Raw genomic sequence first — 16366 nt, 5'->3', positions numbered from 1 at the left:
ATGATTGTTAAATTCATAATGTAAATTAATAAATGAGCAAAATGAAAAGTTAATAAGAATTTAAGTTAATAACCTGGAGATTTGGTAGTTCTTCCTCTAATAGCAAAAGGAAAACCAAAGGTCCCTGTAGCTGCCTTGTATCTCTCAATTTCATCAAGAATCATGTTAACTTTTGCTGAATCTTTTTTCATTTTATGAATGCACGAAAGCAATCCTATATTGATCTCTTCATCGGATTCAATTCTTATCTTATTTGGATAAAAAAAATTCAGCATTTAGAAAGTATCCAGCAATATGCAAAGGACGATGTAATTGAAGTGACCATTTCGCATCAATAATATAAAAAATGCTCTTGTATTTCTCTTCATTGTCATTGAGTGAGTTGGCAATGGCTTCTTTAGCCCTATCCATGGCTTCATAAATATATCCCATAGCTTGTTTTTTTTTTTTTTTTTTTTTTTTTTTTTTTTTTTTCTTTCATTATCGACAAGTCGAAGCACACAAACAAGATGACCGAAAACCTTAAGAGCATAAACAATATGATTCCAAAAGGCAGGACACAACCGTCCTTTCACACTTTTTGCCTTTCACCTCTTTAGTCCATTTACTAGTTGTCCAACTTTTTGAAGTAAATATTTTTCTAATGTTGGCTTTTTGAAGATGAATCCTTCCTAGTGTTACTTTCCGAAGTAAATATTTTTCTAATGTTGGCTTTCTGAAGATGAATCATTCCTAGTGTTATAAAAGCAGTAGCAAATTTAATTTGCCCTGGTCTTAGCAATTCTACTCCATTAGTAAACTTCTGCAACATATTTAGAACTCCTAAAGAGCCATACAGGAAACCAGTAAGCTCAATAGCTTTGCAGAATATTTCTTTGAAAACACGAATATTAAAGATATCCTCCAACATCAAATCTATACAACGGGCTGCACATGGAGTCCAGTATAGATGAGGAAAATTTGCTTCTAATATTCTCCCTATCATAAGCAAGTAAAATTCATTTCATTAATAATAAAAATAAAATGATATTTTTTTTAGTAATATAAAAAATTAAATTAAAATTTTACTTGCTGCAACATTATTTGATGCATTATCTGTAACAACTTGAACCACTTTTTCAGGACCAATTTTCATCAATTCTTTCCCAATCAAACTAGACAAAAATGCTGCTATCTTTGATTCATCACTTGTATCAACTGATTTAATAAATACACTTCCTTTTGGACTATTAACTAAGAAATTAATCAAGGTTCTCCATTTTTTATCTGTCTATCCATCACACATCAGTAAACATCCATAATTTTTTCCTTCTTCTTTATAAGATTCAAGAAGGTCATTTATGGTTTGCACTTTCTTGTTAAGTAACCGAACTCTAACCTCATGAAAACTTGGAGGTTTCATTTCTCTCCTATAATTTCCAATTGCTCGAATCATTTCCCCAAAATTATCATAATTCACAGCATTAAAAGCCATTCCCACATCATACATGCATTGTGCTATGGCAATACAAGCACGCTCCCTTAACTTCTTTTTAGCTGGACTATTTCATCAATAGTAGTTTGCCTCATAGCTTGCCTCATAACAGTCAATAGGCCTTCTACTGCTTTGTGGTGATAAAACTTTTGGTTTTTTTGAAGCATTAATACCTGTGCCACTAACATTAATTATTTGCCTTCGTCTTTCACTATTAATTTCTTGCATCAACTCTTCCTCTTCCTTATTTTCATCAACATCTTCAAATTCAGGTGGTCTTTCCATATTCATAATTGATTTTTGTTCTCTTTTTTTAGCAATGAATTCCTGCATTTGATTCCTTACATCTTCTGGACATTTTGGACATCGAACTACATTTTTGTAACCTCCAGCAAGATGTTGCTTGATTCTATTAACTCCTTTATAAACTTTCATACGGTACATGTATTGAAGATCATTGGTATTATTTTCATCAACTTAAATCACATGTGCCCATCCTGGGTCCGTTCTTCTACTGCTAGTAGAAGCTCCAGATGTATTATTCTTATCACCCATTTATAATCTAACAAAAAAATCAACCATACATAAAAAATAACTAAATTAACAACAAATTAACAATACCCAATATAAATGAAATAAGTAATTAACAAGAATGATAAGTAAAAAATAAAGCAGTAAACTAATTAATAACAAAGTAACAATGCCTATATAAATTAAACAATTAATTAATAAGAATAAAAAGTAAAATCATCAAATTAATAATAAATTAATACCATATAAAATAAACAATTAACAACTAATGTCTAATTAACAAGACAAAAATAAAACTAATTAAACTAACAACTAATTAATAATAATAACAAGTACAAAGTAAACTAATTAACAATAAATTAACAATATCCATATAAATTACACAATTAATTACCAAGAACAAAAAGAAAATAATCAAATTAACAATAAATTAATAACACCCATATAAAATAAACAACTAATATCTAATTAACAAGAAAAAAAGTAGAATTAAACAAACTAAAACTAATCAACAAGAATAACAAGATAAACTAATTAACAACAAATTAACAATGCCCATGTAAATTAAACAATTAATTAACAATAATAAAAAAGTAAAATAATCAAATTAACAATAAATTAATAATACCCATATAAAATAAATAATTAATTAACTAATATCTATTTAAGAAGGCAAAAAGTAAAACTAATCAAATTAACAAGAATAACAAATAAAAATTAAACTAATTACCAACAAATCAACAAAACCCATGTTAATTAATCAACTAATTAAATAAGAATACAAAGTAAAATAATCAATTTAACAATACCCATAAAATTTAAATAATTAATTAACAAGAATAAAAATAAAATAATTAAATTAACAACAAATAAATAATTAATTAATAATAAGGAGGAGAGGGGAAAAAAAAAGGGCCTGCTGAAAGAAGAAGAATAGAAGAGGGGAAAAAAAAAGAAAAAATAAAAAGGAACTACTGTACGCTTGTACCCAGGAAAGAAGAATAAGAGGAGAGGGAGAAAGCAAAGAAAATAGAATCGAAGAGAGGAAAGAAGAAGAAGATAAGAGAGAGAGGGGTACCTGTTCTGTCTCTGTCGCGAGAAAGAGGATAGTTGTCTGTGATCTGTCTCTGTCATCGTGAGGGAGAGAGGTGTGGCTCCTGCTGTTGTCGTGAGGAAGTGGTGCGGCTCCTTTTTTTGCGTCAAGTAAGTGGTAGGTTTTATTACTTTTTCATTTAATAATTAAAAAAAAAAAGTTACCATTGCTTTGATGAGGGGTTGCTTCTCACCTCGCTAGCCTAAGGCGTTACCTCCCCAAGGCCTAGCCAGGCGTTCCAGTTGAAGTGGCAGAGAGGCGCCTCTCATGCCTTTGATAACACTGCCCAGTACCCAAATAGAGATTGCAAGAAGCCAAGAACAGAGCAGCACGCCACCAAGACCAAGCCAGAACTAGGTATGTTGTCTTCCGCTATTTGTTTCTCTCTCTCTCTCATCTTCACATTCTTTCCACTCACTCTCATCTGCTCTTCTCCTCTCACATGCTGCCCTGCGATCAATTTTTTTTTCTTCTTATTTCTGTTCTACTCTCATCTCATGTCGGCATGCTGCTCAACCTATTCCAGGTTCTAGCATTTTTTTTTGTTAAATTTATTAAAAATTTAGTGTGATGTGATTTTATTATTAGATGGGTATTATGTGATATGCTAATTAAATGGGTATTGTGATTGTGGTTGTGTGATATGTTTTTATTAAATGGATATTGATGCTCTTGATGTGTAAATTGTAATTTCTTATTATGCAAATTTTTGAAAAAAAAAATCAAATGTTTAATATTTTAATTTCTTATTTGCTTGAACTGATAGTTTGGGGAAGTACTAAGAATTATTGTTTTAATTAATTATTTTGTAATTTCAAATAGTTGTTGCTTTAATTTCTTATTTTCTTATATTTTTTGTTTTTGTTGCTAGTATTGAATTGAGATGGCATAACTTTTGTAGTGTTGTTTTGTTGCTTTTTAATTATGTTACTTAAAAAAAATTTTTTTTTGTTAAATTATAGATGGATGATAAGTGTAATATAATTGGATCTTCTATTGACAGTAAAAGAATGAACCTAAGATGGGTACATGTAATTCAAGTTAATGAAAATAATATGAATGATCTTCAATGCATTTACTGTATAAGAGTTTATAAAGAGGGACTTAATAGAATCAAGCAATACCTTGTTGGAGGTTACAAAAATGTAGTTCGATGTCCAAAAATATCCAAAAGATGTGAGGAGTCAAATGCAGGACTTTATTAGTAAAAAGGACCAAAAATCAGTTATGAATATGGAAAGACTGCTTGAATTTGAGGATGTTGAAACACTAAGAATTGATGAAAATGAGGAAGAGGATGATGTGGTGTAAGAAATTGGTAGTGGAAAACAAAGGGAAACAATTCATGGTAGTGGTACTAGTGCTTCAAAAAGAGTAAAAGTTCTATAACCACAAAGCAATTGAGGGCCTATTGATGCTTATTTTTCCCTCAAACTAGTAGTTATGGGAAAAAATGTAAGGCAAACTACTATTGATGAAAATAGTCCAGTTATGGAGTTAAGGGAGCCTGCTTGTGTTGCGATAGCACGATGGATGTATGATGTGGGAATAACTTTTATTGTTGTGAATTATGATAGTTCAAGGGAAATGATTCGAGCTATAGAAAATTATGTAAAGGAAATGAAACCTCCCAGTTATCGTGAGGTTAGAGCTAAGTTACTTAATAAGAAAGTGCAGACCACAAATGAACTTTTTCAATCTCATAAAGAAGAATGGGCAAATTATGGATGTTTATTGTTGTTTGATGGGTGGATGGATAGAAAAGGAACAACCTTGATTAATTTCTTAGTTAATAGCTCAAAAGGAAGCGTGTTTATTAAGTCAGTTGATGCTAGTTATGAATCAAAGACAATAGCATTGTTGACTAGTTTGATTGAGAAAGAATTGATGAAAATTGGTCTTGAAAAAGTGGCTCAAGTTGTTACAGATAATGTTGCGGTAGGTAAAGTTTTTATTTAATATTATTTATTAAAAGAAAATTTTATTTGTTTATTTATTTTTATTATTAATGAAATAAATTATCTATTTGTTTATGACAAGGAGAATATTGAAAGTAAATTTTTTCCATTTATATTGGACTCCATGTGCAGTCCATTGTATAGGTTTGATGTTGGAAGATATTTTTAAGATAAGGATTTAAAAAAAAAAAAACATTTCACAAAGTTGTTGAGGTTACAGGTTTCATATATGGCTCTTCAAGAGTTTTGAATATATTGCGGAATTTTACTAAAGAAGTAGAATTGCTAAGGCCAGGACAAACTAGATTTGCTACTGCTTTCATTACATTGTGAAGGATTCATCAGCAGAAGGCCAACATTGGGAAAATGTTGACTTCAAAGAGCTGGACAACTAGTAAATGTGCTAAAGAGGTGAAAGAATAGTTTTGAGTCCTGCCTTTTGGAATCATTGTTGTATGTGCTCTTAAGATTTTTGGTCTTCTTGTTTGTGTGCTTCGATTGGTTAATAATGAAAAAAAATCAGCTATGAGATATATTTATGAAGCTATGGATAGAGCTTAAGAAGCTATTGCCAACTCATTGAATGACAATGAAGAGATACAAAAATATTTTTGAAATTATTGATGCAAGATGGTCAGTTTAATTGCATCATTTTTTGCATGTTGCCGGATACTTCTTGAATCCTAAATTTTTTTATTCAAACAAGATGAGAATTGAGCATGATGAAGAAGCGAATTCAGGCTTGGTTTCGTGCATTCATAAAATGGAACAAGATTTAGCAAAAGTTGACATGATTATTAATGAAATTGAGAAGTACAAAGCAACTACAGGGACCTTTAATTATCCTTCCTCTATTAGAGAAAGAACAATCAAATCTCCAGGTTATTAATTTATATTATTATTAATTTTTCATGTTACTCATTTATTAAATTATATTATGAATTTGAGTTTGACAATTATTGATTCTATATTTTAGTAGTTGCTTGGTGGAAACATATGGTTCTTCGACTCCAAACCTGCAAAACTTTGCTATAAAGGTTCTTGAGTCTCACATGTAGTGCAAGTGACTGTGAGAGAAGTTAGAGTGTATTTGAGCATATAAGTACAAAAAAAAAAAAATTAAATATAATATTCTTTGTTATTTTATTTTGAACCTTTTCAATTTGAAGTTTAACTTATTTGTTACTGTACAATTAATGACAGTTTTATGGTAATAAAAGAAATCGGCTATTTCAAGAACGCTTGGACAAATTGATTTATGTGAAGAATGGAGCATTGCTATGCCGATACACCTTTGGGGATATCACCACGCTAATTGATTTGGCAAATATTGATGAAAGTAACGAGTGGTTGCTTGGTGAATTAGAAAAAGAAGATAGGGATGATGATGATGATACTCTTTATTTTTTTTTTTATGGATGATGTGTTGACTTAGGGTGATGTTAGTAGGGCAGCTGGAGTTTCTGAATCTCGTTATGAATCGAGATCAGTTGTAAGATCAACATAGTTGAAGCTTCATCATTTCGAGGGTCTTGTTCAATGAGAGGTGCATCATCTTTGCAAGTTGATGATGATGAAGAGGAGGAAGAATTTGTGATGAAGGCGGTTGAAGATGAAGATGATTTTGGAAATCTTGATGACCAGTAGTTTTAGTTATAAGTTTTTTTTTTTTTTAATTTTTTTTATATATGTACTTGTACTTGGATTGTTATGATTTAGTATTTATTTCTATTTACTAAAGTTTGAACTTCTAGAATTTGCATGTTCTATTTAATGATTCAACAACATTTATTATTACTAGCATTGCTAGTTGTACTATGAATTTTAATTTTATAGTTTCAACTTTTATCTTGTACTTAAGTTGGAAATACAAGTATGTACAATTTCTTTTTCTTTTATATTAACATATCTTATTATTATTTGTATCATTGCTTATGCTATGAGTTTAAATTTTATAGCTTCACTTTAATCTTTTACTTAAGTTGAAAATGTAGGTACGCACAATTTTCAATTTTTCTTATTTTACATATAGACATAATGCAAATAATATGTTTTTTTTTTTCTTTTTAATATGTTTTTTTTTTTGTATATCAAACTAGTTAAAAATATGAATTTTTATGTTACAAGTATACACACACACACACACATACATATAATTTAGACTATAGTGCCTTACTTCGAAAAGGTCTCGAATCTCGCCACAAGGTTCCTTGTCACCTTAGTGTCGCCCTTTGCGTTGATAACACTGATTGGAGGGACATGTTGTTAGGTAGTCAGTTACACAACTGAATCAGTTAGCAACTGATAAGATACTCTATTATAAATAAGGGATATTGCTTGTATTAACGCATTCAATTGTGAAATCAATAACAAGGTACTCTTCTCCTCTCAAGATTCTATTCTTCTCTCACCTAAGTCTATCTTTCTTATCTCATTCTTCTTCTTCTGAAATTCTGTTCAATGTCTATGTTCGGGAACTGATCTTGGAATGATATCTAACGGCACCTTTCCTGTAAGATGTAAAAATAAAAAGAAAATGACAAAAAAAAAAAAAATGAAGCCTTTAATGTGAAGGATGCCAGGATTATTTGATATGTTCAGAGTTATAATAGTTTTCTTCTCCACTGTAAAATTTTAAGTATTAAAGTGTAGAATCAAAGCAGTAACCCGCAAATAAAATAAAATGATATGGGACCAGGAAAACTGAACATCCAGTGGCAGTAATGCATCCTCAGTGCATGTGTTGTATTTTAAAACAGCTACTTAGATTAGATTCTAATATTATGACTTTTTCCTTTTGTCTTTTATCCATAAGGTGTATGCTTTTGGGACACTACCTTTGAAGCCTCGAGTATCGGATGGAGCTGACAGAACTTCTATCCTTAACAAGCAAAGTGGAAGAAAATGATGCTTGTGGAGAATGGAGATGATCAAGTCACTTGAAGGTATTCTAATTCAAATGCTTTCATCTATGCATAGAGTTGTTTGTTGGTGTGTGCAGAATTTGTTTTTCATCATGAGGAGGCTTGAAGTGAGATGGCCAATTATGCTTTTGCAGTTGCTGATGGATAGATCATTTATTTTTAAGCGTAAAAGAATACCTATTTTGTTTATTTTAAGAATACTCTACTTGAACTTTGTTGTGTAATTATTCTGGTTAGAGGAAAAAAAACGTGGTGTGCCTTTTGATCTGGGTTCAGCTGTTCTCATCACTTGAGTCTATATCGAAGAATGATCACATGAAAAAAGGGAAGATACAAAATATGCCATCTGGTTTTTGCATAATTTAGATAGTGTGAATTGATTTGCAGTAAATTGCTGTTCGAAATGACTTGTTAGTTTTATGTGGTTTTACTTGTTTATTCTTGAGATGATCCCCTGAGTATGATCGAAATCATGGTTTAGTCCTGTTTTTTATGAGAATAAATTAGTCTCTGAAGTTTGTTTTTGTTAATAAAATAGTCATTTTGTTAAAATTCATCATTAGATAGTTGAAAACTATGATAATTTAGTCTATCTCATTTTACTTTTTTAATAGCTAGTCTTTGTAATTTTATTATTTATAACAATTTAATCTTTTGAATTTGAGTCAACTGCTTTTATTATAATTGACTAATGATAAATTTTAACATAATATAATTTTGTTAACATAAGCAATTTCAGCAATTAATTATTTTTTTAATAAAAAATAGAATGATTATGATTTTTATCATATTTCAAGAACTAAATTGTAAAATACCTTTTTCCTTAGCCGTTTGTACTTTGTGAAATATATATGGCAAAGTAGTGTAAATTGCTAATGAAAAATGATATTTTTGTGATGACTATCCAACTAAAAACTTGAAATGATTTTGTTTTTTATTTCAACTATTATTAGTAGTAATTATGAAATTAATTTATAAAGTTTGTTTCATATTTGATTAAATTATTTTTGAAGCATTTCAGATTGATTAATTGGACGCTATGTTATCAAAAAATATTTATTAGTCTATGTCATCTTGACAAGTTTCATCTCGTTTAGTTGGATATTAGCAAGAAATGCGAAAAGTAAATTCAGTCTCAAAGCTTATGAATCAACGTGATATCTCTAGTTTATTTATAAATTAACAGGATTTAGTTCATGTTCAATTCGATTAATTTAAAATTCAATGATTTCTAATTTATGAAAATTTTGATGAATTTTTTTTAGTCTCAATTATTATTATTTTTTTAAATTAAAATCAAATTTTCTAATAAGCCACACTAGAATTTTAATTCAATTTCTTTTTGTGATTATTATTGTTTTTGCGATTCAAATCTATAAGAGCTTCCATGCATCGCTTCAATTTATTTCTGATTTGAATGAGTTCATGCCTCTGCCAGGCTTGAGAAATGACCCCTTCAACATCATTAGAATGAATCCACCTCTCATCAAAGTAGAAAAACTGCTTGGGTTTCCTTATTGTAGGGTTTAAATTAAGCAAAACTGGTCGGTGATTTGATCTGCGATCATCCAAATGTAAGACTTGCAAATTGGAGAAAAGAGTTAGCCAAGAAGAGTTTGCAAGAGCCTAATCAATTCTTTCTTGGATGTTAAGAAAGCCACATCTTCCTTTGCAAGAGCCTAACCAATTCCACTAATCCCTTCTCCTGAACAAATGACTGGAAAAGGTTTAGTTTAATAGAGGAATTAAGGTCACCACCTTTTTTTCTTCGATGGCCTTAAATATGCATTAAAATAACCCATGAGAATCAAGTTGTCCCTGAGCTGAGACTTATAATCTAGATGAACATGAAATTGAGATCGCATAGTCTCTTTATCACAACTAATGTATACACAAATAACATTCCACAAAAGCTACAACTGGGCATCATTAATTTGAACATGAACAAGGAAGTAGTCAGAAAAAAGTACTTGCATAACATTTCCTCAACTGCTTACTTATAAAAAGATCTTTATTCTTAGTTTCTCCTAGAAACACAAAATTAGGGGAATAAAATTTACAAATTTCTTTCAAATGGTGAATTGTCAGAGTTTTCCCACACCTTGACAATTCCAACTTAATAGGTTCATTGATCAAGTTGAGCCCATTTCTGGCTGGTACCTCCACCAATTCAAAATCAGAGTGATCCACGTGAAGCTTCTTCAATTCTACTTCATCCATACCCTCGCTTTTGTCTCTCTTTCCCTTCGTTAAGGAGTCAATATGTAGTTTAGCAACTTGCTGCTCCTATGGACTGGATGGGATTTCCTCAATCTAAACATTCGTTGGTTTGGCTCATGCTTTACATTTCCATGTCTAGTTTAGCTTCAACTGAGGTTTAGACATTTGCTCAGGGGTTGATTCTTTAGTTTGAGTACTTTTGAGTGTCTTGGTCATGCATTCTAGTTAGGTTGCAGTGGGCTCTAGTTTGAAAGGTGGGTATCTGTACGGATTAAATGATCAAAGGGAACCCAAGATTGAAATTCCAAGTCTTGGTGTAGGATATTGACTATTGGGCTAGGTGTGGTTTGGATTAGCTCCACAGGCTCAAAAATTGTTGTGGGTTTTGTGGTCAACACCAAATTTAGCTCGAAAGGCCTTAGAAGAGGTTAGTGTTTGTGGGTTAAATGATGAGTTAGTCGAAAGTGAAAATTGGGTGATAGGGCCCATGTTACTTTGAGAGGTTAATAGTTATGGTCATTAGGGATGGCAATTCGGATTGATGGGTCGTGTTTGTGTCGTGTCAACACGTGACACGAATACGATTAAGATCGATATGAACACGACACGATTAATAAATCATATCAAAAATTTAAACACAAACACGAACACGACCCTTTTATTATACGGATTACACGACACGATTAATATTAAATTATATTAGATGTATTCAACACGACATGACTCATTTAATACGAAATGACTCATATAATATGGTTTGACACGACTTAACCCATTTGACACGCTTTGACACAACTTAACCTATTAACACGTTTTGACACGACTTATACGTTTTGACACGACCCAACATGACTCATTTGTCATATTTTGGCAATATCCATCTCATTTGTCATATTTTGACAATATCAAATACTTCTAATATGTATAAAACAAAATATTATATAATCCTACATTAAACAAGCAAACTAAAAGTTTTAATGAAGAAAATTTACTAATAAAAGAATAAAATAAAAGAAGAAAAAATATGCAAATACAATATTAAAATAATACATACAAACCAACTAAAATAAAAACAAAAAAACAAAAATCAATCCAACACAATTTCTAAATTTAAATATTACAAACTTATTACACTATATCAATAGAGTTAGAACAAGCTGAAGGAGTTGTTTCTTTATCTTCAGTTTTAAGCTCCATAACATCTTGGGTAAGCTCCTCTAAAGCTAATTTTGCATTTTCTACAAAAATAATAAAATATAAAATTGTTAAAAATAGGAGAATATAATTTCATATTTTAATCAAAACTAAAATTATAGACATATTACCTTGTTCACCATAAAGCCAATCTCGAGTGCAAACTAATGCCTCCACTAAATCAGATCTAAGAGCACTTCGATATTGATCAAGCACCTTTCCACCGACACTAAAAGCACTTTCTCATGCAACTGTGGAAACAGGAATGCATAAAATATCACGAGCCATTGCAGCAACTTCAGGATATCTAAATTGATTTGCTTTCCAAAACATCAGCACATCTAATTTAGTTTTCCTATCCACCCTTGGTTCATCCAAGTACAATTCAAGTTGTGATTTTTTTGGTGCATCTATGCTATGAAATGAGTCAAATCCCTATATAGATATTAGGACTAATTAGTTATCATACAAGAAGATAAATTTCAATAAATTTATGAACATTAAATTATAACCTAAAACACCATTTGAATTCTCAATAATGTAAACTTCAAAATACCAAAAATATAAATTTAAACTCACATACCATTAAATCATCCAAACTTTCTAGAGAGAAGGAGCCTTCAGGTGCATGTAACACATTTTGAGACCCTTGGCTTTGCTGGCAATTTCTTTCCAATGATGTTGGACATGCAGAAGCATTAACATATGAATTAAAAAGTAAGAACAACTTTTCTTTCACATGCATAGCTTCAGAAATCCCTTTTTCGCTATAAACTCTCTCATAGCACCATTCCACGAAGTGGAACTTGTATCTAGGATCCAAAGTAACTGCAATGGCTAAAATGTCACAAAAAGTGGACCAATATTTTTCAAATTTGGTGAACATTTGACTAGCCACTTTCTTCATGTATTGATCATTACTATTAACTTCTTTCATCAAAGTGACATAGGTTGTATACACTCCTGGAAAATATAAAATTGAAGTTGGATATTTGGTACCTGAAAAGATACACGTGATGCCATAGAAAATAGATAAAAACTTATTCATCTTCTTTATTTTGTCCCACTCACTCATAGAAAGGCCATGCTTAAAATTTGAGTCACTTAATTCAAGGTGCATAAAGGCACAACGATAATAAAGTGCATTGTCAAGCATAATGAATGTTGCATTCCATCTAGTGGGAACATCTTGTCTCAAGCCTCTTTTAGAATCAAGAGAGGAATGAGTGACACACTCCAAAAATTTTTGCTTTTTACTTTGTGATCCTTTGACATATTTTATGTTTCACAAATTTTTTGAATAGCTTCATCTATATCCTTAAGCCCTTCTTGCACCATCAAATTAAGGATATGAGCACAACATCGAAGGTGGAAAAATTTGCCATCACATAAAAGTCCTCCTCCAAAAGACAATTGAGATCTCAATAAATCAACTAAAACATCATTTGCCGAAGCATTATCCAAAGTAATTGAAAAAAATCTTCTTCTCAATACCCCATTCAGTCAAAAGAGTGTGTATTTTTTTAGACAATGATATGCCAGTGTGAGGAGGTGGCATAAAACTAAAATTCAGAATTCTCTTTTGAATACGTCAATCCTTATCAATGAAATGAGCAGTTAAGCATATATATCCATCGGTGGTCAAAGAAGACCAACAATCAGAGGTTAAACTTATTCTACTAGGTGTGCTCTCTAACATAGCATGAATCCTCCCCCTTTCCCTCCTATATAATTTAAAACAATCAGCCTTACAAGTATTTCTAGTCACCAAATTCAAATCTTCCCAAAGATAATGTAAAATTGATCTTATGCCTACCCATTCAACAAATTGAAAAGGAAGGTCATGCATGATAATAGCTATAGTCAACAAGTCCCTAAACTTTCCATGATCAAATTTAGAAGTAGACAAAGACATTGAGCCACTACCATGTGCTATAAGTAACTGACCTATATCGCGTGTGTCTCTTCTCACACATGTGTCCATATGTCGCTTCAAATTGCCAGTTCCATATTTACTTTCAGCAAGATAAACAACTCCACATTTCTTACACTTACATCTCCTCTTCTTATCATCACCAATAGGAAGCATTTCAAAGAATGCCCACACTGGCGACTTGAGTTTTCTTTTACGGTTAGCCGTTGTCTTCTTAGCTCCCACATCACTAGTTAACTCAACCACAACATCCTCCATTTCTTTAGTTGGCACTTCCATGTTATTCCCACCTTCTACCTCGATGGAATTCATATCATTAATAATGCTTGCTATCTGCACACAAACAATATATTATTACAACTTTGACCAAACAATTAGATATTTCTCTTTTTTTTTTTTTCCCTAATGGTTAATTAAATGAGCAAGTGAAAGCACTAAGCTTACAGAAGATCAAAGACAACAAGCAATCAAAGTATAAATAGTCACCATGTTTGATCACCAAAGAGTCCTTGAAAAGAAAATAAATGAAAAGATCATGGAAATGTATTAAGAAAAACAATAATGTTATTCAAGGAAAACCATATTGACTAAAAATGATTCCACACAAAAACATTTCAAGCATGTGGAGATTACCATAATTACTCAATTACTTCTTTTTTCCTAATAATTAGAGAAATGGAGTTTGCAATAATCAAAGCTTGAAAGTTGAAACATCATATGTATACTTTCAATAATAAATATTTTGACCTATGTGGAAATGATTAATTTTCAAGTGTCAAATACAAATATTGAAAAAAACTTTTGAAGTGTATCTATGTATTAATTAATTTTAAAATTGAAACTTTCTAAACTCATAATAATTGAACTAAAATCTAAAAAGTGTGATTACAAACAGTAAAAAGCTATTTAGTTATATCAAAGTATTAATTGAGATATTCAAATAAAAAAATTATTTAATTGTGTACAAATAGTAAAAAATTATTTGGATTATTAAATCTGAAATCAAATCAAACTTAATAAAAAAAAATTGATCAAAATGACGTTCTAGGCTTGTAAAAGATTACTCAACAAAAATCTAATATGTAAGATGCTTCCATAATTAAGAACTAGACCCATTAAAAATAATAGATATTCATATCATTTCCCACTTTATGTGTGCATTGTCACACAGTAGTCACTATAACCTCACCTTCACTAAAGACCATTAAACAACTCTTTCTCACACTAAATAAATAAATAAAAATTCATGATGCATCAATAACCTAACTTACAGTGAGCTTATGCTGCAAATTGCCATGTGCTAAGTTTTTCAGCCTAAGGATTGATTGAGTCAATCGGGAAAAGTACAATTTGAGAAGAAAGCGGGAACGAATAGAGTAAAGACATAAGAAGAAAGGAAGCAGATGAAGTGGTTAAAGAAAATTCTTCTCTTAAAAAAAACATTCTACTCCAAATTGAATATCCCCAATTTGAAGAGTTAGAAATTAGATTCCATAAAGCACATGAATTTCTTATTTGCTATTGTCTCCATAGAGGGATTTTAATTTGGTGAATAGAGATTAAAAAAAAAAATTGTTAGTTAGATCAATTAGCCTCAACAATGTTATATCATAGACAATTCAAATCATCCAATCACCTTATAACTTTTAGGTTTAAACCATGCCTACAAATTCTATTGAATGTACCGGTAGTATCTAATAGCAATCCAATCTAATTACGAATGACAACAGAAAGGAATAATATTAATATCTGATACACTTCAAACCATCCAAAATTTAGCACTTAATGAGCTGATCTAGTGGTTATTTTAAATATCTAAAGTAATATGAGTTGAACGAGTAATTACAATTTCATTGCTGAAATTTCCAAATTATCAAGTAAAAAAAAACTAAATTTAATGTAAACTACATAGCAACTTCAGCCATCTAAGTATGATTAATATAAAATCATAAAAAATGCAACTCTCTCAAATTCTCAAGAAATACAGACATAAAGGAAGCTAATTAGGCTAAATTATCCAAGAACCAGAACAAAACTAAATGCAGAAATTGAAGACAAAAATTGAGCAGAGTACCCATAATGAAGGTTATTAAAGTATAACAAAGAAGAAGAATATCACACTTGATAAAAAAAAAATCACAGAACTAAAGAGCAAATCACCTCAAAGAGCAAATTAATTTCACGTTACTCAAATCACCCAAACAGTTCCTTACATGAATCAAAGAGTAAAACTGCTCATAATAGAAACCAAAGAGCAAATCACCTGAGTTTATTTTAGAGCAGCAGCAAAAAAGAATAGAAAATCAAAATAGAACAGCAATTGGTGTCTTCTTGGCACCCCTAATCGAATTCGAATGGAACTTAAAAAAAGAAGATCGCGATTGAGAGAGGGTGTGTGGGTGTAGTCGTAGACCCAAGATAAATTTGTGAGCTGGTGCAAGATCGAGAGAGAACGAGGGTAAGGAGAAAAATGAAACACAAATTGGATTTTATCAATTTGGTATTGATGGACAGAGTTGGCGGCTGCGTTTTCTATTCAAGTATAAATTTAGGTTAGGGCAAATGAGAGAGTAAGAGATGGAGAGGTAAGTTTAGGTTTTAAGTTTTTATATAAGTGGGTTAAATGGGTTAGTAGGTTAAATGAATCAACACGTGACACAAATATTAAACCGTGTTATAAATGTATTAAATCAGATTAGAAGGTTAACTCGTGACACGACACGATTATACCCATGTCATAAACGGGTCGACGTGAATTTGACATGAACACGAATAAGTCTAACCAAAATCCTATATTTTTGTATCGTGTTCGTGTCGTGTTTGTGGGTCGTGTCTAAAATTACCACTCCTAATGGTCATGGGACTCAAGGTTTTCTCTACTTTTAGGAAAGATATCTTGCAAAGTAATAAATGCCCTAGTTTAAAAAAGGAAGGTTAAGTTAGGAAACTCCTCAAGATGAGCCGAAGTATTAACGTGGTGATTTCCATGAAAGGAAGATAATCCTGCCAATGCATGGAAAAGTTCAACGGTAGCAGCAT

The 16366-nt window shown here is 31.0% G+C and overlaps 1 protein-coding gene across 2 annotated transcripts; it reads right to left on the bottom strand.

Annotated features, from left to right (window-relative positions):
- Window positions 1-11166: 11166 nt before the first annotated feature.
- Window positions 11167-15885, bottom strand: LOC131182498 (zinc finger BED domain-containing protein RICESLEEPER 1-like). Of its 2 annotated transcripts, none has more exons than XM_058152056.1 (5): window positions 15591-15885; window positions 13342-13660; window positions 11978-12357; window positions 11526-11829; window positions 11167-11438 (listed from the first exon to the last, which is right to left on the bottom strand). In XM_058152056.1, exons 2-4 carry the CDS (start codon window positions 13637-13639, stop codon window positions 11638-11640), a joined length of 870 nt encoding a protein of 289 aa, XP_058008039.1. In that variant the 5' UTR covers window positions 13640-13660; window positions 15591-15885; the 3' UTR covers window positions 11167-11438; window positions 11526-11637. The 2 variants fall into 2 exon arrangements, with proteins under 2 accessions (XP_058008039.1, XP_058008040.1); XM_058152057.1 differs by having other exon boundaries at window positions 11526-11645.
- Between the last annotated feature and the right edge of the window lie 481 nt (window positions 15886-16366).

This window comes from Hevea brasiliensis, chromosome 8 (genome assembly GCF_030052815.1).
Source record: "Hevea brasiliensis isolate MT/VB/25A 57/8 chromosome 8, ASM3005281v1, whole genome shotgun sequence".
NCBI lineage: Eukaryota > Viridiplantae > Streptophyta > Magnoliopsida > Malpighiales > Euphorbiaceae > Hevea > Hevea brasiliensis.
This window is presented reverse-complemented; position numbering and strand designations above follow the sequence as displayed.